A 23,773-nucleotide genomic window follows, 5' to 3' on the forward strand; every position below is an offset into this window, starting at 1 on the left:
ACCTTCGAAGGGACTTTTTTGCCTTTGAACAAAGACTTCAAACTATTCTATGGCTAATGGAAATGAAGACGGTATTGAAGGTGCAAAGCTAGAAATTAAAGTAATTGAAAGTACATGACTGGAAATTAGAGAATTGAAGTGTAGTACTTGGCTAAAAGTAACAAAAGGAGTACAGGACTGGAAATTAATTGCATGGAATAAAAGCTATATAGAATAGCAAAGTGCTGGACTCAACTTAAAAGTATGTAAATTCATTACTGGAATGGAAAGTACATGAACTAGCAAAGTGCTAGGTTTAGACATAATATAAATTCATTGCTGGAATGAAAGGTATATGAAATAGCAAAGATGTTGTGTTTGTATGCTGTGCGGGCAGACCTTGCAAACTAGCCTTGAGTGCTCTATTTATAGAGCTTCTTTGCATGCAGCAGCTTAGTGTGGCAACTTTAGCAGCTTCCACGTGGACTGATTCTGGATTGCCAAATGTCCCATGTTCTCTTGGCAGTTGTAATTTCTTTTTAGTTAAACTTTTTCTTGCTCCTTATTTCTTCTGATGCATAACTCAAGCCATGTTTGTAGTAGTCCTTCACGAACTTGCACCGTGGGTAATTTTTTGGAATAATTTCCACTTGTCTTCTTCACAATTTGACACGCGTCCCACGTCTTCTTGTTCTTCTCCGTCTCCCACGAATTCTTCCTCCAATTTAGACACAATTTAATCACCTTAAACCCATCATCTAAAATCCACATCAACCTTTTTCAGTTAGTGGTAGTAGTCGCATGAGACACTACCACTTTAAACTGATCTTGTTCCACGATCTCTTGTAATCCCTTCCTTCTCTAAAATCCTTCTTCTCCTTTCTGTTGCAAACTTCAGCCATGTTCTTCCTGCTTCAACCACGATCTTAACGATCCTGTTATCCGAATTGTCCAACAACCAGTTCAGTTAGTGGTAGCAATTGCATGCAAGACCACCACTTTCGACTAACGTACTCCATGTTCCTTTAGCTTTAGGTAACCTCTTCTAGCTAGACTTCCTTCCTCTCATGGCCTCCTATCCAAAACTAACCACTTTTCATACGTGTGAATCCACGATCATCACTCATACTCTTCCTTTGCGATTTTAGACTCCACGATGCCATGAATTCCTAAATTTCAGTGTTCTTCTCATCGTGGGTTAGCGTCCTCAAATTTTGTAACTTCCCATTTCCAAACTTTCCTACCCAATGACGTCGTGGTTCCTGGATTCCCATGGTTTCCTTGATCGTGGGCTGGATAATAAGCGTATCATCCCACGTTTCCATTAGCTTCCTGTAATTTTCTCCAAACAACCCTTCCTTCCTACTTTCACGGCCTCAAGCTCTCTGGATATAAGCGTTTTATTTTAAATCATGGGTTTAATATATATATAAATATATTAAACCCATGATTTTGCAAAATTACAGCACCAAATACTGACTAAGTTTGAACAAGACGCTGAGATTTCCTAAAAATAAAGAGAAATTCCAGTCCCACGTTCTCCTCTCTTGACTTAGTCAACTTGAAAGAATTAATCCACCGTGGCAAGTTCAATAAGACTCGCCACGTGTTAATAAATCATTAGTTTGCTGATCTATGACTTTAAACTTCTCATGAGGTTGCACTCATGATAGTAACTCCATGCCACCTTTTTAGGACATTACATCCCAAACTTGGTAAGTCCTAATGGGACTCACCACTTTCCTTCAATTAATAATTCCACGTGGTAGAACTTATCTCGACCAATCACTCTTCTAATGAAACTATGTAGTTTCAATGTCCCAAAAGAATATTTTAACCAGAATTACAAGCCAACGTGGCGAGTTCCATTAGACCTTGCCATATTTCTATTTTCTAGTGGTAATCCATGTCAGTAATTCCATGTCATGCCTTCCTCTATTGGATAATTAGTGTATAAACCCCATATGGTAAGCTCACTAAAACTCGCCATTTATCATCTTTCCATTAGACAAAAATAATGGAGTAAACAATAAGTGTTGAAATTTTCTTTTTCATACAGTGGATCAGTAAGAAAGATACAAAAATAATAGAATAGAAAGCAGAAATGATGTATGAGACATCTCAGAAATTAAAAGTCGCCTCTTTTCTTGTTTGGGTTGAGTGGGAGGGAGTAAGAGGTGACACCTTTCATTATTTCAAGGAATGAGGTATTTTATATTTCTTTTACCACCATACCTCTGTTGCATAACTTACAAAATACGATGAGGGGTAATAATGTCACTTTACATGATATATCATACTTATTCTTCTCTTTTCGCGAATGCCTTCGTAGCTCAGCGGTTGGGTTGCTCCCGTTGTCCTTGGGAGCCCAACCTCAGACCTTCACACCTCTAAATTTTAATCTAACATTCTTGCCGTGAAAATAAAAATAATAATAATAAATCTTCTCTTTCCAGCTACCTTCTTTTCTCTTTTGGAGACTAAGAAATAGTGGATTAGTAGCAATGCCTCATCCATCATTCCTTTACATCCTACTTTTTCTTGTACCAAAGGATAAAATTTTACTCTCTCTCCCCTCTTCGCTCCTCCTTTCCTTCTTTTCTACCAAACGTATTATTAATCTGAATCAAATCTCAGAGATTTTCTCAAGTAAAAATTATTGACATTTACTTAAAATCAGTAAAAAGTTATAAAGAGCAAAGGAGACCTATTGAACCCTCTCCTTTTATATCTATTTATCCTATATGAGAACCCAACTAGATTTTTTTACCATTTTTGTCTTATAGTTTAACTGACATTCACCATCAAAAACTATAATTTAATGCTATTTTTTTTCACATTTCGAGAGTTCAAATCTCAATAAGAACATATGAATGCATATGTTATTTGTCAAAACCGACATTCATGAATTTAATCTCACATAATAAAGTATTATTCAAACAATCTAGATCTCTAAAGCAAAAAGACCCATCAGGACAAGGAGATGTAAAATTATGAGGACCACCAAATAAGTCATATGTGGTGCTCAATTCATAATCTAGCCAGGATCTGTCCAACCAAAGGAACCATAAGGACAGTGATGAGATATGTGAAATGATGGTAAAAATGCATGTGTTTTATTTTTATGTGCCAGGATCTGCCAAACCAAAGGACCCATCAGGATTCAGGACAAGGAGAAGTGAAATAATGAGGACCACAAGGGCATGATTTTATTTGCCGCGTTTAATCCCAGATAATACCATTATTGCTCACGAGCTTCTTCACAATTTGAGATCCCGTCAAAATGGGGAAGAACTAATGTGGGACTTTGGAACCACCTCTAAATGTGACGGAAGAGGTTTGAATCAAATATTAGGATTGCTTCCTGTTAACATGCCGTGTCTGTGTTGGGAGAAATTTGAAATCATTTTAATAGTGTCGACTTTGAAAAGAGAGTTTAAAAAAACATGCATCTCTCTTTGAATAATAAATATATAAATAAATATTCTTTTATTAGCTTTGGTCTTCTTTTTCCTCCATGTATTTAGCCCCTTGTTGATAAGTTTTCATTAGAAATGAAGGGAAATGTTTTGGTGTGTAGACTAGAACACGACATGTATGAATAGTTTTATGATATATATACCCCTTTTCATCACGGAATTTGTTTTAAATATTTGGGTTAATTACATTCACATTCTTTGAGGTTTGTCTTATTGACAGCCAGATGAAAGTTAGTCTCTTTTGGAACAATGACACCCCCTCAAATTTGCTCCATGTGCCAAACACACCCCTGAGCAGTGTAACACATAATAAAATGACTAGAATGCCCTTTGACTTGTCAGTTGACCCATTGAAATGTTAAAATTACTGACTTAACCTTCTAATTAATTTTGATAGACCAAACTGACCTCTTCATATATATATATATATATAGATATTTATAGATATATATAGACATTTATAGAGAGAGAATGAAGGAAGAGGAGGGGGAGAAGAAGAGGGTGGTTTCCACTTCTACTGGTAGCACACCACCACAACCATCATCACCATGGCAGTATCACTGTGCAACATGCCAACACCAACCTCATACAGTTTCTTAATACACAACAATGTGAAGGAAAATCCTAATTTCTTAATACATAAAAATGTAAAGAAAAATTTTACTAAATGGAATTTCTTCGAATGACATGAGATTGACAAAAGATTATTGATGTATATATATATATACTAGGAAAAGGCATACGCGATGCACGTGATAAATATTTTGTAACTTATAAAATTTTTATCTTCATATTGATTAATAAAAATTTATTTTATATTAATAAATAAATACTGAAATATTTTGAAATTGGTGATAAAGTTTAAGTTTCGTAAATTAATAAATTCTTTTATGTTTTTATATTATTACTGAAATATGTATATTTTATTTTTTATTAAATAATAATTTTTTATTTTAATAGTGAAATATTTGAGTTTTGCAAAGTAACAAATTTTTTTAGGTAATTTGAATTTTATTAGGTAATTTGTAATTTGAATTTTATTAGATAATTTGAAATTTAGTATAATTTTTAATTTACAATAGAAATTCAATTATATTAATTTTTAATTAAATTTTAACATAGAAATTCAATTATACTAATTATACATTAGATTGAAATTGATATAAAAATTTATTATATGGAGTTTGTGGTTTTTGGAAGACCCTAGGTTATATTTTATTTTCTTTAAATATGTAATTTCTGGTAGAATTTTATAGAAATTATATTATTTTATTTAGATATATCTTTGTAAAATTATATTTTCTTTTATTAGAAAACTCATAAAAAATAGATAAATACAAGGGTTATATACTTATATGTGATAGAGTTCTCTTTTTGTATTAATTAATAAATATTTTTTATATTAAAAAATAAATACTGAAATGTTCAAATTCTTTAACATTTATATTTTATTTATATGTATTATTATATTATTATATATTTTCTTTAAATATATCCTTGTCTAATATAATAGAGTTATAGAAATTGTTTTATTTTTTATAAATATATCCTTATTTAATTAGATTTTATTTTATTAGAAAACTCATAATAAATAGATAAATACAGGTTATATGTGATAGAGTTTTAAATAAAATAAAATACTTAATTTGTGGTAAAATTTTGGTAATTTGTGTTAGAGTTTTATAAAAACTATTTAAATATATCCTTATCTAATGTGATAGAGTTTCATTGCAAATAAAATAGGTAATTTGTGGTAGAATTTTATATAAATTACTTATTTTCTTTAAATATATATATCCTTGTCTAATTAGATTTTTTTTATTATTAAAAAACTCATAATAAAATATAATTTGTGATAAAGTTTTAGAAAAAATATTTTATTTTTTATACCAATTGTTAAATATTTTTTATATTAATAATTCTTGTCTAGTTATATTATATTTTATTAAAAAATTCATAATAAATACATAAATAGGTAATTTTTATTAGAATTTAATATAAACTCTTTTAAAAATATATTTTATTTTCTTTAAATATATCATTGTCTAATTAGATTCCCTTCATAAAAAAACTCCCAATAAATAGATAAAAACAAGTTATATGTGATAGAGTTTTAAAGAAAATAAAATAGATAATTTGTGGTAGAGTTTTATAGAAATTACTATATTTTCTGTAAATCTATTTATAATAAATAAATAGGTAATTTGTGTTACAGTTCAATAGAAATTCTTTAAAAAACACTTTTTATATCAATTAATAAATAGTTTTTTATATTAATAATTCTTGTCTAATTAGATTTCATTTTATTAAAAAAACTCATAATAAATAGATAAATGGGTAATTTATGTTAGAGTTTAATAGAAACTCTTTTCAAACCTCTTTTTATATTAATTAATAAATATTTTTTTTATCTTAATAATGCTTGTCCAATTAGATTTTCTTTTATTAAAAAAACTCATAATAAATAGATAAATAGGTAATTTGTGATATAGTTTTATAAAAACTCTTTTAAAAACTCTTTTTAGACCAATTAATAAATAATTATTTATATTAATAATACTTGTTTAATTAGATCTTCTTTTATTCAAAAACACTTAATAAATATATAAATAGAGAATTCGAGTTAGTTTTTTTTAGAAACTCTTTAAATATTATATGTTTGTCTACTGTGAGAGAGTTTTATTGAAAATATAATTTGTGAATTGTGATAGAGTTTTATAAAAATTATTTTATTTTCTTTAAATATATCCTTGTTTAATTAGATTTAATTTTATTCAGAAACTCATAATAAAAGTTAATTTGTGATAGAATTTTAGAAAAATTATTTTATTTTATATATCAATTAATAAATATTTTTTATATTAATAATTCTAGTCTAATTAGATTTTCTTTTATTAAAAAATTCATAATAATAAATAAGTTAATTTGAATTTTATTAGGTAGATTTTAGAGTTTTATAGAAGTTTTTTTTCTATAAAAACTCTTTTCATATCAATTAATGAATATTTTTTTATATAAATAAATAAATACCGAAATACTGAAACTCTTTTCACATTTAATAAATATTTTTTAAATAAATAAATAAATACTGAAACTTTAGATTTACTTTTATTAACAAATTCATAATAATAAATAGATAAATAGGTTAATTTGAATTTTATTAGGTAGATTTTAGAGTTTTATTAAGTTTTTTTTTTCTTTTATTTATTTATTTTTTATAAAAACTCTTTTCATATCAATTAATAAATATTTTTTATATAAATAAATAAATACTGAAATACTGAAACTATTTCCACATTTAATATTTTATTTTTTTTAAATATATCCTTGTCTAATTAAATTTAATTTTATTAAGAAACTCATAATAAAAGTTAATTTGTGGTAGAGTTTTAGAAAAATTATTTTATTTTATATATCAATTAATAAGTATTTTTTATATTAATAATTCTTGTCTAATTCAATTTTCTTTTATTAAAAAATTCATAATGATAAATAGATAAATAGGTTAATTTAAATTTTATTAGATAGATTTTGGAGTTTGATAGAGTTTTTTTTTTTTTTTTTTTTTTAAATACTTTTCATATCAATTAATTAATATATTTTTTTATAAATAGATACTTAACTATTGAAACTGTTTGCCCATTTAATAATAGTATAGATAAAATATTTTTTATATTAATTAATAAATATTTTTTTATATAATTAAATAAATACTGAAACACTTTGGTAGAATTTCTGTATTTTACTCTAAAAATTAAATTTTCTTGTATTAAAAAATTATAATTTGTAATACGTGTTAGAGTATTATAGAAAATATTTTTAAACTCTTTTTACATGAATTAATAAATATTTTTATATTTTAATAATTCCTATCTAATTAGATTAGCTTTTATTAAAAAAAAAAAAAAAAAAAAAAAAAAAAAAAAAAAACTCATAATAAAAGATAATTTGTGGTAGAATTTTAGAAAAATTATTTTATTTTTTATATTAATTAAAAATATTTTTTATATTAGTAATTCTTGTCTTCTAAGATTTTCTTTTATTAAAAAACTTATAATAAATAAATAGGTAATTTGTGTTAGTGTTTAATATAAACTCTTTTTATATCAATTAATAAAGATTTTTTATTTTAATAATTATTGTCTAATAACATTTAATTTCATTAAAAATCTAATAATAAATAGATAAATAGGTAATTTGTGTTAGAGTTTTTTTAAAACTCTTTTAAAACCTCTTTTTGTATCAGTTAATAAATAATTTTTTATATTAATAAAAGTTGTTTAATTAGGTTTCTTTTTATTAAAAAAATTCATAATAAATAGATAAACAGGTAATTTGTGTTAAAGTTTATAGAAACTTTGTTGATAGAGTTTTATAAAAAATAAAATAGGTAATTTGTAATAGAATTTTATAGAAATTATTTTATTTTCTTCAAATATATACTTGTCTAATTAGATTTAATTTTACTAAGAAACTCATAGTAGAGTTATATAAAAATTATTTTCTTTTATATATCAATTAATAAATATTTTTTATATTAATAATTCTTGTCTAATTAGATTTATTTTATTAAAAAATTGATAATAATAAATAAATAAATATGTTAATTTAAATTTTATTATGTAGATTTTAGTGTTTTATCATATTATTTAATAAATATTTTTTTACATAAATAAATAAATACTGAAACTCTTTACACATGTAATAATAGTATAGATAGACAGAGCTTTTATATTTTACTCTGGAATTCAATTATTTTAATATCAATTAATAAATATTTTTTTATATAAATAAATAAATACTAAAATTTTTTGGCAAAACTTCGGTATTTTACTTTGAAATTCTAGATTTCTAGAATTCTTTAATTTCTGTACCCCTTCTTCCTTCCTCCATACCTCTATTTATAAGCTTCTTGGATGAATAGGATAATGACCTGTGTCTTTTTCTGATAATGACATAATCATAATTGGGCCGGGCCAGTTATATTGTGATAATTATCAATAAAAAATAACTAAAAATAAGAGTTTTATATAGAATATGATTTATTTTATTAGGTAATTTTTATATTTTTATAAAAACTATAATTATCCATAAAAAAAAACTAAAAATAAGAGTTTTATATATAATGTGATTGGTTTTATTAGGTAAATTAGATTTTCTTCTATTAAAAAACTTGTAATAAATAAATAAATAGGTAATTATGTTAGAGTTTAATATAAACTCTTTTAGAAACTTTTTTTATATCAATTAATAAATATTTTTTATTTTAATAATTATTGTCTAATTAGATTTACTTTTAGTAAAAAAAAAATTCAAAATAAATAGATAAATAGGTAATTTGTGTTTTAAAACTCTTTAAAAACCTCCTTTTGTATCAGTTAATAAATAATTTTTTATATTAATAATAGTTGTCTAATTAGGTTTCATTTTATTAAAAAACTCATGATAAATTGATAAATTGGTAATTTGTGTTAGAGTTTTATACAAATTCTTTAAATATATCTTTGTTGATAGAGTTTTATTGATAATAAAATAGGTAATTTGTATTTTACTCTGAAATTCTGGATTTCTAGAATTCTCAATTTCTGTACCCCTTTCTCCTTCTTCCATTTCTCTATTTATAGGCTTCTTGGATGAATAGGATGATGACATGTGTCCTTTTCTGATAATGACATAATCATAATTGGGCCGAGTATATTGTGATAATTATCTATAAAAAATAACTAAAAATAAGAATTTTATATAGAATGTGATTGATTTTTTTAGGTAATTTTTAGAGTTCTATAGAAACAATAATTATTCATAAAAAATAACTAAAAATAAGAGTTTTATATAGAATGTGATTGATTTTATTAAGTAATTTTTAAAGTTTTATATAAACTATTTTTATAAAAATTATTTTTATATTAATTAATAAATATTTTTTTATATAAATACTGAAATACTGAAACACTTTACATATTTAATAATTTATTTTTATATTAATTAATAAATATTTTTTTATATAAATACTGAAATACTGAAACACTTTACATATTTAATAATATATATTTTCTTCTTCGTTTTTCAACAGAACAATAAACTTATACCGCTCAATAATAATTAACATCTTATGACACGATAAATGTTAGATTTACAAGATTTCAATCAACTCCAACGCACACACACAGTATGACATCAATACAGTTTCTCATATATAGGATATATAGGATACAACTTCTGAACTTTACCTTCACAACCCCACCAAACCCACCATCGCCATCACTTTATAGTTCCGTTAAGCAAAAACCCCAAATTAGCGAATCGTATGTTTTCTATTGTTCAGAAAGGAATCAAGTGAAGAATTGTTGATGACGAATCCATCGTTACAGATTGTAGAAACCTTAGACAAATTAGGGTTTTATTTCATCCCAATGCAACACCAACCGCTCTGATCGATTCATTCGGGTTCGGACGAGGACAGAGAGTGTTCTGTCTGATTCCTCTAGTCGTGTGCCTAGAAGAACCGCCAATTTAGCCTAACTTCCTCCATGACCTCACCGCCAACGGGTGGATTCCAGTGAGGGTGAACAGCTATGAGACGCGGTGGGTGGGTTGGGAGTGCATGGAGGAGGAGAGGAAGATCGGAGAGGATGGATTGGATACGATTTTGTTCACCAGTTCAGGAGAATTGTTGAGGAGTTTGACAAAGATGATCGAGTTTGGATTGGATTGGAGATACTACTGGGATGTGTGTATATATGTCTGTGTGTTTTTATTAGTATAAATTTATGGCTTTCGGTGAAAGGTGGAGGGAGACCCTTATGGTTAATAAGGGTATTTTTGTCATTGTAAGATTCTGATATTTTTTTATTAAAGATTAATATTTGAGTGGAGGGTAATTTCGTCTTTTTATCCTTTTCAAGGGCTTGTTTGGATCAGTTTTTTGACGGGGGTGTCAATGTTAAAGAATAGGCTAAGTTTCATCTGCCGTCAATAAGATAAACTTTAAAAGGTGTGAATGTAATTAATCCTAAATATTTTTATAGTTGGGGGTTATTTGCCAAGTCAAGAAGCTACTTGCAAAATATTTATTTAAGGGGATGTTTTGCATTTCCCATTTTAGATGTTTGTTTCTAAAATTACCTTTGATGAAAAATCATAATAATCTTTTGGTGAATTTCTACATTTGGATGCCCCATAATCAATTTGAGAGTTATCAAAGATTGGAACTCAATAGTAATTTTCACCTTTCAAAATAATAAGTGTTTAAGTCCCATAAGAACACGTGGGTTTGTGAGTTTCTTACCCTCTCGCACCTTCACAACTTAGATTGTGCTCTATGCACTAATGGCTAGTTGTAAATAATTAATTTTTTAATTATGGAGTATTTTAGATGATTTGGTTGTCCATTTGTTGAAGTGAGTTTGGATTGAGAAAGCAAAGATAAAAGTTAACAGGGAAGATGGAAAGTTTTGTTAATTCCCATAATTATTGATTAGATATATATTGAATAATTAATACGGTTGAAAAATGTGGAATGAGCCATGAGAGGAAGGAGGATAGAAAAAAAAAAAATAAATAAATAAAAAAAAATAAAAAATGAACAGGAAAAAAAAGGAAAGAAGAAAGAGATAATAAGAATAGAAATTAGAAGTAAAATAAATAAATAAATAAAATAAAATAAAAAATGAACAGGAAAAAAAAGGAAAGAAGAAAGAGATAATAAGAATAGAAATTAGAAGTTTTAATAGTAGTGGAATGAATAGTTTTAGAAATAAAAAAGAAAAGTAAAAAAAAAGAAAGAGATATTAAGAATAGAAATTAGAAGTTTTAATAGTAGGTGGAATGAGTAGTTTTAGAATGAATTAAATTCTTTGTATCCACTATTGAATTTCTATCATTAGTTGGGGTCTAACTTTAATAAAATAAGGAAATAATAACTTTAGGGGTCTTTCTATGGCGGAGGCATTAAGAGATCGTCTAAATGGCCCAAGTCTCTAATTTAGGGGTGGCAATTCATGTTCGCAAATCATAATCGTGTTGTGTCTGACCTAAAAGTAAATCCAAAAACGACTAATTTAATAATTGTGTCAATAATGCTCAACACTAAACCGACATGTTTATTAAACAGGTTACACGTGTTAACCTATTTACCAAAACAAGACATTTAATATTTAATTATCCATAAACCCTTCAATCAACCCAGATATTCAAAGTAAGAAGAAAAAATATCAAACAACCTCATAACCCAGTAGATAGAATACAAATGTAAAAATATCTAACCCGGCGTTTTCAAGATTTATGTTTAAATGACTTAATTGTTCATACTAATTGGATCTAAACAGAAAACACGGGTCATATTCACGATTATGACAGGTTGAGTTAAACGGATATAAATGGATTAAACCCTTCAATCATAACACGACATAATTAAATAAACGGATTAATCGTGTCAATCCGTTTATAATCCATATCTAATTAAGGTAATTCCGTGCCGTATTTGAATCGTGTTGGCGGTCAAAATTTGCCGCACCTAGTCTCTAGTAGGCCTGCCCATTCAAAGTGTGTTCTTGGTTGCTTAACTAGCTTTATGTTATATCCACCTAACTCCATCAAACATTCATATATTTTGATAGGACCGATGCATTTATCAAGTCATGTCTCATGCTAAATGTAGAACCCACAAGTTAGAGCCTCACAGAAATCTCAAGTCTGTTTATTGTATGTTTTTTAGTCCATTGTTCATATAGGTTTATGTAATTTAAATTTACTGCTGGCTTTAGGCTACACTCATGCATGATGGACTTTGTCTTGTCACAAACTTGTCAAATGGAAGATTATAAGGTCATGTTCGTAAATTCACTCCTGAAACCAAATTATAGAGTTGCATTTTTGTTTTGAAGTCATGTCCAAGGAGAACTCCAAAGGTCAACTGAAATAGGTTTAAAATGTGGACATGTTTAATTTTTTTTTAAATTTACTGGGTAAAAGACGGTGAATTGTATACATTGTTTTTCTGCTCCAGTATACTCAGATTTTGCATCCTTACTTTTGGAAAAAAAAAAAAATCACTCCAAGTAAGGGGTGCAAGCCAGTTGGGTCCAACTGGGCTTTCAATTTTCTCAATTTGATATCATTTTCGGATTGGAGTCGTGTTCAGCCGTTTGAAACCTGAACTGAATCCAAACCCAACTCGTATTTTAAATATATTATAACTTTTACTATATTAGATACGAATGTAATCTTAACCATCCATTTTGATCAAATGACTTATTTATATTCTATATAACAGTATTTATCTCTTCACCAAATCCCAAACCCTAGGCAGCCCCCAAAATGAGAGATAAACCCCAGAGTGAGGAATATTATATAAAGTCAGGCATGGAGCAATTGCTCTTCTAAGGCATGAGTAAGTAACTGATGTCTGGAGATAATGAGGTATCTGAAACAACTGAATGTTGGAGTGTAGAGGTTGTCTTTTTCAAACAGTGGGTTGATTTATGCTTCTCTCAGTAAGAAAGACATCAAAATAGAAGGTACGAAAAATAGAAAGGAGAGATGAGACACCTCATAAAACATGTATCTCTCTTTTTTATTTTTCCTAGTTGGGTTCGCGCACACACATGCCACCACTGAGGCTCAAATCCCTGATCTCTCTTTGAAAAGTAGGAACTTAATACCGCTAAGTCACTAGCCTGCTGGTAACATGTATCTCTCTTCTTGTTTGGTTGGTCAGGTGGAAGGGAGTAGAAGAACTGTAGAAGGAGGTGGCACCTTCCATTGTTTGCTATGAATGAAGAATGACGTATTTTATACAGTATTTCTTTAGCCACTATACCCTTATTGCATAATATACAAAATATGATGAGGGGTAATAACGTCACTTTACATAATATATTATACTTATCCTTCTCTTTCCAACTTCCTTCCCTCCACTTTTGAAGATCGAAAAATGGCAGATTAGGGCGATGCTTCATCCATCCATCCTTCCCTTACATCCTACTTTTTCTTGTACCAAACAAAAACATTTCACTCTTATCCCTCCTCTTTCCTCTTGTCGCCTTCTTTCCTTCCTACCAAACGTATCATTAAATCTCAATAACAACTCATAGATTTTTTTCAAGTAAAAATTAAGTTGTCTCTATTTTTTACTTTATTATTGTTGTGTGTTGGAGGCTAATAAATTAATAATAGTTGACATTTACTTGACATCAGTAAAAAGTTATGAAGAGCAAAGGAGACCAATTGGACCCTCTCTCTTCTATATCTATCTATTTACACCATATGTGCCACTACCAAAATTAAAATAAACCAAGATATTTGAAGGGGGAAAAAAAACATGTTATAGTTTAACCGACATTCACCATCAAAACCTGTAACCTAATGGTATTTCCTCTCATTTCAAAGTAAGGTCGAGGGTTGTGAAATGATGAGAGCAAGGACAGGCATGTTTTTATTCACAAACATTGGAAAAACAATTCATTGTCTAGCCAGGATCTGCCAAACCAAAGGAACCATCAGGGCAAGGATGTCTGGATGTGTGAAAATATTAGAGCCAGGAAAGGCATGTGTTTCATTCACAAACATTGGACACCAATTCATTGTCTAGCCAGGATCTGTCAAAACAAAGGACCCATCAGGACAAGGATATTTGAAATTATGAGAACCAGGAAATGCATGTTTTTCATTCACTGTCAAGAAATGTATACCAGGAAATGCATGTTTTTCATTCACTGTCAAGAACTGTATACCGGGATGCCCCGAACCCACCTTGACTGCAATGAGGGACAGGTTTGGAAAGAGCTTTTCATTTTCAGGGCGGATTTAGGATAGGGACCTAGGGTGCCCGTCCCGAAACTGCCCCCATTGACATCCCTAAGACTGACTTATCTTATGGATTAACTAGTTCAAGGATATATTTTTTTCCCATTAGGAAAGTGACCTCATAGTATTATGCAGATACAAGCAGAATACACACAGTGTTGCTCTATCAGAAGTCCATCATTTAGTCCCTGAATCTATATCTCAACAGGATCAGTTCCTATGCAAATGTTGAGCTTTACATAAGGCCTAAAGGAATATAAAGTAATTCAATCTTTTAAAGGATTTATACTACTCGCGTTATTAAAACTATACTCTAAAAGCTTAAACTGTTAAAGAGGGTGTAGCTTTAACATTTGTATCCTCTAACAAAAACTACATATAAATGTTCCGTCTGCCTATTACTTAGTGAGGTACACATATCAACCATACCAATCTACAAAAATAGACGGGAATTTGGTTTGGGGAAATTAGATTCAAGGACAGTAAAGAAAAAGTCTCCATAATTTCCAAAACATTTTCCAGGAGTAACGAACAATAGTATCAGATAATGCCGCAAAACTAAATTCATGTTTACACAAATGTATTTTAAGATTACTGAACAAATCCAGATATTGAACTAGTAATAGAACTTTCTAATTTTATTCATTCTATGTACGGTATATCTTGCCCATAATTATGGTTGATTTGGCCCAGATGTGCACACCAAAACGCCCTAACTTACATCTAACTACTGCATAATTAGCATTTTGGAAGTGCTTATCCAACCAATCAGTACTTCAGTTCTCTCTTTTCAAAACCATTAAAAAGGTTTAAAATATATATACAGAGAATTAACAAACCCACTCACGGATCAGTTGGACTCATTTCTTTGCCTGCGCATCCGTGCTCCCCATGACATTTTTCCTCTGGTGTCCTTGTTCATGCTTCTTCTCTTCAACTCTGATAGCTGAGCCTGCCAACAGTTCTTCCACGTGCTTCTCTCCTCTATTGCCTAATTGCAAATCAAGCCCATATAAATACAAGGTGACATAAAAAATAATTCTAATATGATATTGAAAGAACAGTTCTAGTAAAGCAACTGTAAGTACAAAATTTGGCGAGAAGATAAAACACCGTGGTAATTGAATATGTCCATTTCATCTCTTTATGCATTTTTGGAGGCAAAAATCTACCATCAATGCTATAAATACATGTAAAATACGAACCCCCTTCCCATATTACTTTAAATGACCAAAAGAAAATCATTTTATGGAACTCGAAAATGATACTAGTTTACAGAAAATTTACAACCTTAATAATTACTGATGCTGTCTATACACTAGCAAAAACAGAGTGGTCTCTTTCCAAAAGGGTCTTAAACCAAAAGGAACTGATTCAATTAGACTTCCAAGACAGACCAGAGATAAATTTCCGAAAGGTTCAAATGTTTCCAAGAGATTCAGTTAAGGAATTATAAATTGAAATCCTTAGAAAAAGATCAAATATATGTCCCATGACTTGAGTAAATGGACACAATTTTACACTCTAGTAAGGTCAGGTGATGTTAGACCAGGAAAACCACCAAAGTATAGATAGATACAAGGTCATAGATGTGTCGGTGCGTGCCTGCACATGTCTCTTTGTAAATTGCTATAAAGAACATTTATATTTATCTACATTTATGCGAGTGATTTAATGCTGAAAACCAGACGCAGTAAACAACAATGGAAGCATTAACTTCCAATAAAATTGTTGACAAAATGAACAACCGCCTTGCCCTTCTTCACATTTTTTATAGTACATAAAAGGGCATTTTTCTGAAGTATTCAAAATCAACTATGAGGTATATAAGCAATTTACATTCTTCTAAATTGAGATTAAAAACAATGGTGTCTGGGACAAACAAAGAAGAGATGGACCACCATCTCCCTGTTTCCGAAGTTGTGTTACGAAAAAATAATAATAATAGTGACGTAATTTTGAATCATCAGATATATGAGATATGGTGTTGAAGAAATTAATTAAAAAAATTAGTAAATATCATAAAATTCAGAATCATCTGTTTTTCCTTGAGAAATTGCATACATTTGAGAACCACATATATGAAGTACTAGAAAATTATCCTAGAGTCTGAAAAATGTATCTGTATCCGTATGGATTCGGCTCTTCTAATAGAAGTATTTATGCTTTAATATGGCACAAACAACACAAACTATAAATTCTTCTGAAAAAACAGAAATTATAAACATGCAAAGGTATTAAAAACTACACAAGCAAAGAAAAAACAGGAAGACAAGAAAAAGAGGAACTGGAATTATTAACAAATAAACCTGCAAAAAATCCTAATCCAAAATTGATTTTTTCAGGAACACAATAAACCACCAAAAAAAAAAAAAAAAAACAAAGAGAAAAGATCATAACAATCCAAGAACAACACCAAGCTAACACACACACAAACCATTTTGTACAGACAGATACACCAAATTGTCCACAACCCAAACCAATTCGAACCAATTTAAATCACACTAAAAAAAAAAAAAAAAAACAACACCCACATCATTTATCAAACACACCAAGAAGACAATCAAAATAACCACTTTAACACACACACACATATATGATCACCAAAATACCTCATCACTTTGGTAACGCCTTCGAGCGGAGAAGGCGAGGTGAAGCCCCTTTGCCATGTCTCTGTCATACAAAGCCCGACTTCTCGGATCCGACAACGTCTCGTAGGCCTCCTGCACCCGAATAAACGCCCGCGTGTACTCCTCGACCCGACCCGGAGGCGACACGTCCGGGTGATACTTCCGGGCCAACTGCTTGTACGCTTGCTTGATCTCCACCATCGTCCCCGTCTCGGAGATCCCCAGAAGCTCGTAAAAGCTCATCATGTCTACATCCCCAAGCGCAGTGACGAACCCGTCATTGATTGCGGCCTTGGTCCTGACAGATCCGACCCGGGTCAGGACCGAAAGTGTAGAAGATTTGGGGAAATGGGTGGGGAAGGAAAGGCGGAGAAATGGGTCGGGCGTGGAGGTGCGAGCGTGGAGGAGGGTGGGTTGTGTTGGGAGGAGAGAGAAGCGAGAGTCGCTTCCTGAGATTAATCTATAGCTGCAGCACATCTCTTTCTCTCTCTAAGTTTTTTTTTTTTTTTTTTCTCTCTCTAAATCGCCTGCTAGTGGGGGAGTTAATTGGAGGATTTAAATAATGGTGTGGAGTCTCCCACTTCATAGTTCATACCTCTGTTCACAAAGCGTCCAATTTTCAATAAAGAAACAAAAAAGTTGTTTTGAGTTTTCAATAAAGAAACAAAAAAGTTGTTTGAGTGGAGAGGGAAGGGAGAATGACAGAGATAATTGAAACAAACAACGGAATTGAAGAGGAGACCAAAATCTTTTCACTCATATGTTGGATTAACGGGACCCAACGTCACCAATATATATATATATATATATATATATTTTTCGCTGATACATGTCACCAATTACATTTGGTTGGTTTATTCATTTTGGGTACCACGAAGTGGAAGGTTTTAGTATTACAAAGAAAATGACTTATAAGGTCACCTGAGAATAAAGTGGAGAAAATTTTCCACCGCCGCTAGACGGTTCCCGCAATTACAGCTCCACAAGTAAATAAATATGTTAATTATATTTAAATATCTATTTATTTATCATATTATGATTGGGTGGGAAGAGATATTTAGATTACATAATTCCGCACAATTACAGCTTGACATATAAATAAATTAGGGCTTAAAAATGTGTTGTCTTATATTGGTTGGGTGTGATGATTGAAGAAGGATGTTAGACAGAATAGATAGAAGAACATTTTCCTTGTTTGGTTGAAGGAAAGGAAGAAAAGGAGAAAGTAAAGAAGGATGGAGCTAATCTATTTTTTTGCAAGCTTTTTCATCCCTCCAAAATTGGGTGAAAGAAAGGGAAGGAAAGAAAAAAAAACTTACCTTATAAATATGTAACATAAAATTTAACTTTTAATCACTTATGAAATCACTTGTTACATCCTATTGAAATTCTCTCACACGTATTATGAGGATATATTAGTAAAAAAATATATAAAAATTCCCATTTGTTTTTCTCAAACCAAATAAAAAAATTAGGTGTCAACCCCCCTTCCCAAATGTCTCATCCATCCTCCTTCATTTTCCTTCCATCAATTTCTTCATTCCTCCAACCAAATCGAGCATTGAACAAATACAAATAAGTTAAAAGGAGAAAGTAAGTTAAAAGGAGTCGAGCCTTGTTTTTAAAGACACTTAAACCCTCTTACTTTTATTTAGCGGGGTAGAAGTGTACCACTGGGTTACATCTCTTAACTTGAACAAACTTTACCGGGCTTGATAAGGTATTTGTATAAATTTGGACTTGGGCTCTAATGTCTGGTTAGGCCCAACTCAAATTACTTAATTTTTGTCTATTGGCCCAGTCTGGTTTTGGGCTGAGAGGCTTCGTAAAGAAAAAAAGAAAGAGTTAAATACTTTCATGCTTGAATATAATTATTATCTTAAATTTTCTACTTAATATTCTTGTAAATGGTCGCTTTGTGTCGTGGTAAAGAATTAGTTGGCAAATATGAAACCACGAATTTGAATTTTACAAAATGTAAAAAATAGTGTGAAATGTTGGGTCCAATAGTTTTTCCACCAACCACTTTAATGTAGGGAAGGTTTGCACTAGAGGATTATAATTTATATAATTAATTAGTAGACTCTTAGTCTAGTAATACTAATTAAATATTAATACTCCGTCCGTATTGACGTACTTTTAATACTTATCAGAATGTTGTGGAAAGGTTAGCCACCCTAACCACTCTTTCTAGAATCTCAAAAGGTTCAGATAATTCTTTGCTAATGCTTTCTTGTCCAATACTAGCTTTTCTTTCATTGCGAACCACACTGGAAAGTGGTGATGACATGCTTGAAAATTAAGACACTTCAACCACTCTGCTAATGCTTTCCTGTCAAATACTTACTTTTCTTTCATTGCGAACCACACTAGAAAGTGGTGATGACATGCTTGAAAATTAAGACACTTCAACCATCGTAGAGAATTTCGCGGGGCTCACCATCATTCTATAATTGTTTAGTTCCATCTTTTCTAGGTTTTCTAAACCGCAATGATAATCTATGTCTTCATGACAAGTCCCTAACGTCAATTTCATACCTCATCAAATCTTTCTATAATTTAAAAAGGTCCAAACACGTACTTTGAGAAATTTGTTTTTAAGACCTTTTTTTCTGCAATCTCAGAGGTCTCGTGAACTATCATCTCTCTCCAAGGAAATCAGAGAAATGATTTTTTTCCCCTAATAGCATATACGTACACCAGCAATTGAGATTTTATTTATAAAGCCTTCATACATTTCTCGTTGGCCAAGGATTTTAAAATTTATCTAGAAAGAAGTTATCAAAACAAAAAAAGATTCTAAATTAAAAGTGTCTTATGTTGCGTTTGGTGTAAAAGAATGAAATAAAATGAAATATTCATTCCAATCATTCATTTGTTTGATACGCAATTTAAAGTGAGAATGGCCATTTCATTGAAATAAAAATCCATTACACCTATAGAATGACCATTCAATTCCCAAGTAAATTTTTTTTAAAAATCAATTCCTAAAAAACCTTCATATTCCAAGTCCAAAAATCACCACTATATTCCATCACAACCACCTCCACCTTCCACCACCACTACTACCACCTTCCACCACCTCCACTGACTTTCACCACCAATCACCGCTTTCCACTACTACCATCGCTTTTCACCACCACTACTGCCGCCACCGCCACCACCTTCCACCAGCACAACTATCGCCATCACCTTTCACCACCTTCCACCAGCACCACTATCACCATCACCTTTCACCACCACCACTGACATCGCCTTACACCACCACTGCCACCACCGCCTTTCACCACCACCACTGCCGCCGCCTTCCACCACCACCACCACCACCACCATTGCCACCGCCTTTCACCACCTTCCACCACAGCCGCCACCACCACCACTGCCACCGCCTTTCACCACCTTCCACCACAGCCACCACCACCACCGCCTTCCCACCACCATCTTCCACCACCGTCGCTTCCACCACCACCGCCATCGCCTTCCACCACCTTTTACCGCCATTACCTTCCACCACCAACGCCGCCACCACCACTACCGCCTTTTACCACCGTCTTCCACCACCACCATAGTCACTTCCATTGGCTTCCACCACTGCCACTTACACCACTATTTCCTTCCATCACCACCATCAACACTCTTGTTATTGCCTTCCACCACTGCTGCTTTTCACCAACATCTCCGCCTTCCACCATTGTCGCTGCCGCCGCCTTCCACCACCACCACCACCTACACCACTACCACTTTCCACCTCCACCACCATCCACCACAGCCACTACCACCATTTATTTAAAAAAAATTATAAAAGAATATCATTTTGTTAATTTATTTTATTTTTTACTAACAGGGATATTTTGGATAATTTAATTTGAAATTTATTCCATTTTAAATTTAAAATTGGTCAAACCAAATATTAGAGTGGTTATTATCATTTCATTCATACACATTTCATATTTACAACTAAACAATAGAATGAGAATGGCCATTCCATTTCATTCCCATTCGCATTCTATTCCCACTCGCATTTCATTCCATTCATGCACACTAAACGTAGCATTAATGATAAATAATTTTCTTTATAAATTTAGGCCTTTTGAAAAGTCCAAAATGAAAAAGGAAATTGACTCTCGCATATATCAGGCAACTGCGACCGGTTGCACTTTTTAAGAACAACATCCTTCAACGGAGTTTGAGACATACTATAACAATCCTCACTACGGCTTAAATTTCGTCAATAAATGTGCTCCCCCATAACTTTACCTCGAACCAAGCATCTTTGTTCTTTTTTCTTTCATTCTTTCTTGGTCATCTACGCCATTCCATCATAATCACCCATTGTTAGCAAGCTCCAAGTTCAGCTGATTTGCGAACTTGGAACCCACTCTCACATCACCGAATTAGAATTTCCTTACTTATGGGATAAAGGTTTATGTTGTTGCAATTGTGAAAACTTATTCCTTCACTTGCCACTCTTAACCATCCACCACTCTAGTAGATCTAAAAACGGGCTTTCATTCGGTCTTTGCAATGATTCCACTTAGCATAATTTTCTCCAATAAAATATAGATATTGTTTACATTTCTTCCCATAAGCATAATGCACAGTCCTCTTCCAATTTTCATCAAACAATATTTTACGTCACAACAACAACATGACGTACGATCGTCAAGGTCCTTATCTCGAATTTAATTATTCTAATGCCCATAACTTCACAAGAAGAATCATTCCCCGTAAATACCTTACCAGTTATAGGTTTATAAGAGGTAAACCACTATTTATGGGGACGCATATGATAGGAACATACATAATCAAATATCCACTTCTTATCCTCTCTCTTGCTATCAAGGATTGAAAGGGCTTCATCAACATAACCTTTTACATTCATAGTCTTGAACATATATAACAATAGTGTATGCTACTCTCTGAATTTTTAGGACAATGTCGTATTATGTGTCTTTTTCTCCACAACCTAAACACTTCACCTCCATGATTGATGTCCAATTCCTTGGAGCTTCATCTCTCTATCTACCACTTTTTGCTTGCTTTCTTACAAACTTCTCCTTTTCTTAAACAACAAGAGCTTGAGGCTGGCCATATTGATCCGTACCATCCATCTTCTCATTGGAGAATAAAACACACTTAACTTGTATATGAGGAGAATGTACTGATGTTAATAAGATAATAGTTTTATCCTCATCACTCAATTTAACACCGGCCAACATCGGATAAGTCACATATAATCTTGTTAAACTCACCAAGATGCTCATGCAAATTCACACCTTCCGTTCTATGTAACGAATACAACTCTTGCTTTAAGATCAGTTGATTGGTGAGAATCTTTTCCATGTAAAGATTCTTCAATTTTTTCCATATACATATCCGCGGCTGAAGATTCTTCTATCACAGTTTACACAACATCAGCTGTCAACTGCAATCGAATAGCATGCACTCATCGCATTCAAGTTTACTTGTCCCACTTTGTAGCATCCATCTCCGTTGATTTTCCTCCCAATGCCTCTTCCAAACCTTGCTGAATCAATAAACTCGTCTCCAAGTTTATTTGAGACTGAAGTTTTTTCTTCCACCAAAATTTTTTATCGCATATTATACATTTTTAGTGGTTGTTGCCATGGTTCTAATACCAACTTATAGGACTTAACTTTCCCAATATCTCAAACAATAATAACAAGAAAACAAATGAAGGAACATATACACACATTAACAATAGAGATTTACATGGTTCAGTAACGTTTACCGACAAAGAACAACTAATTTTCTTTCTTTTATTAAGGATTACACACCATCTTCTCTATCTCTCACACAACTTTCTCTCTCTTGCACACTTTTTCCAAGCGATTCTCTCATCCAATTATATAGTCTTCCGTACATTTCTTATTGGACACCAAGCAATTAGTTACCAAAACAATATACAAATCTAAAATAGAAGTATCCTTATAATAAACAACTTCGGTCACAAATCTAGGCCTTTTGAAAAGTCCATAACCAAAAAAGAATCTCACTTCCGCACATTTTAAGCGACTATTTGTGAGTGGCATTATACCACGTGTCAGATTTAAAATCATAACTATAAACTTATAAAAAGCCTTTTATAATGGCTTATGCGTGAAAGTACCGTCACGAGACAGTCCTCCTCGCCTGGAAATCTTTTGACCGGTTGCACTTCTCCAAAACCTCGGTCATCACTTTGACAAGTGTGACGGGTTGTACTTTTTCATGGTAGCATCATTTGACAGAATTTCAGACACACTCCAACAGGAACCTCCTTGCTTGAACTACTATTTACACAGTTAACCTCTAAATTATCCTTTTTTACTCAAAAAAAAAAAAAAAAAGTTCCACACCTCTACTTTTTATTGAACTACTAGCCATAAATTGCACAATGCAAGTCATGTAACCAACATGGTTTTTTTTTAAAGACACTTTTTCCCTTTGTGACTGTTTTTAACCCCATTTTCCTCTTGCTCGTGAAATCCTAACAAAATGAAATCAAATCCACGACAAACCCCAACAAAATGAAATGCTCTGCACTTCTAGGATTTCAACCGTAACCCCTCTCTCTCTCCTTCTCTCTCTCTCTCTCTCTTCTCGATCATGAAGTCTAGCCCTAATTGGGAAGTGCTCGTGTTGCAGATTTCTACAAGGTACAGTACTCCAGTGCGCTATACTCTTGTATTCAATTTCCTTGTTCTCTCTCTCTCACATTTGAGTTAAATGGTCGAATCATCAATCACTATAAATTGAATGAGTCATTTCTCTAACATGAAATGTTGGTGCGAGAAAAAGATTAGTGTGTACAATTCTGAATCCCAACACAACCCTGGTAGGCTCTACTTCAAATGTCAAAATGAGAGTTGTAAGTTC

The 23,773-nt window shown here is 31.4% G+C and overlaps 1 protein-coding gene across 2 annotated transcripts; it reads right to left on the reverse strand.

The window, feature by feature from the left end:
- Positions 1-13,592: 13,592 nt before the first annotated feature.
- Positions 13,593-17,629, reverse strand: LOC132298898 (chaperone protein dnaJ 20, chloroplastic-like). Of its 2 annotated transcripts, XM_059795258.1 has the most exons (3): positions 16,877-17,629; positions 15,112-15,255; positions 13,593-14,056 (listed from the first exon to the last, which is right to left on the reverse strand). In XM_059795258.1, exons 1-2 carry the CDS (start codon positions 17,369-17,371, stop codon positions 15,115-15,117), a joined length of 636 nt encoding a protein of 211 aa, XP_059651241.1. In that variant the 5' UTR covers positions 17,372-17,629; the 3' UTR covers positions 13,593-14,056; positions 15,112-15,114. The 2 variants fall into 2 exon arrangements, with proteins under 2 accessions (XP_059651241.1, XP_059651233.1); XM_059795250.1 differs by lacking the exon at positions 13,593-14,056 and having other exon boundaries at positions 14,834-15,255; positions 16,877-17,628.
- Between the last annotated feature and the right edge of the window lie 6,144 nt (positions 17,630-23,773).

This window comes from Cornus florida, unplaced genomic scaffold (genome assembly GCF_030987335.1).
Source record: "Cornus florida cultivar Cherokee Brave unplaced genomic scaffold, ASM3098733v1 CherokeeBrave_3.0.0_Hap2_Chr01, whole genome shotgun sequence".
Taxonomy (NCBI): domain Eukaryota; kingdom Viridiplantae; phylum Streptophyta; class Magnoliopsida; order Cornales; family Cornaceae; genus Cornus; species Cornus florida.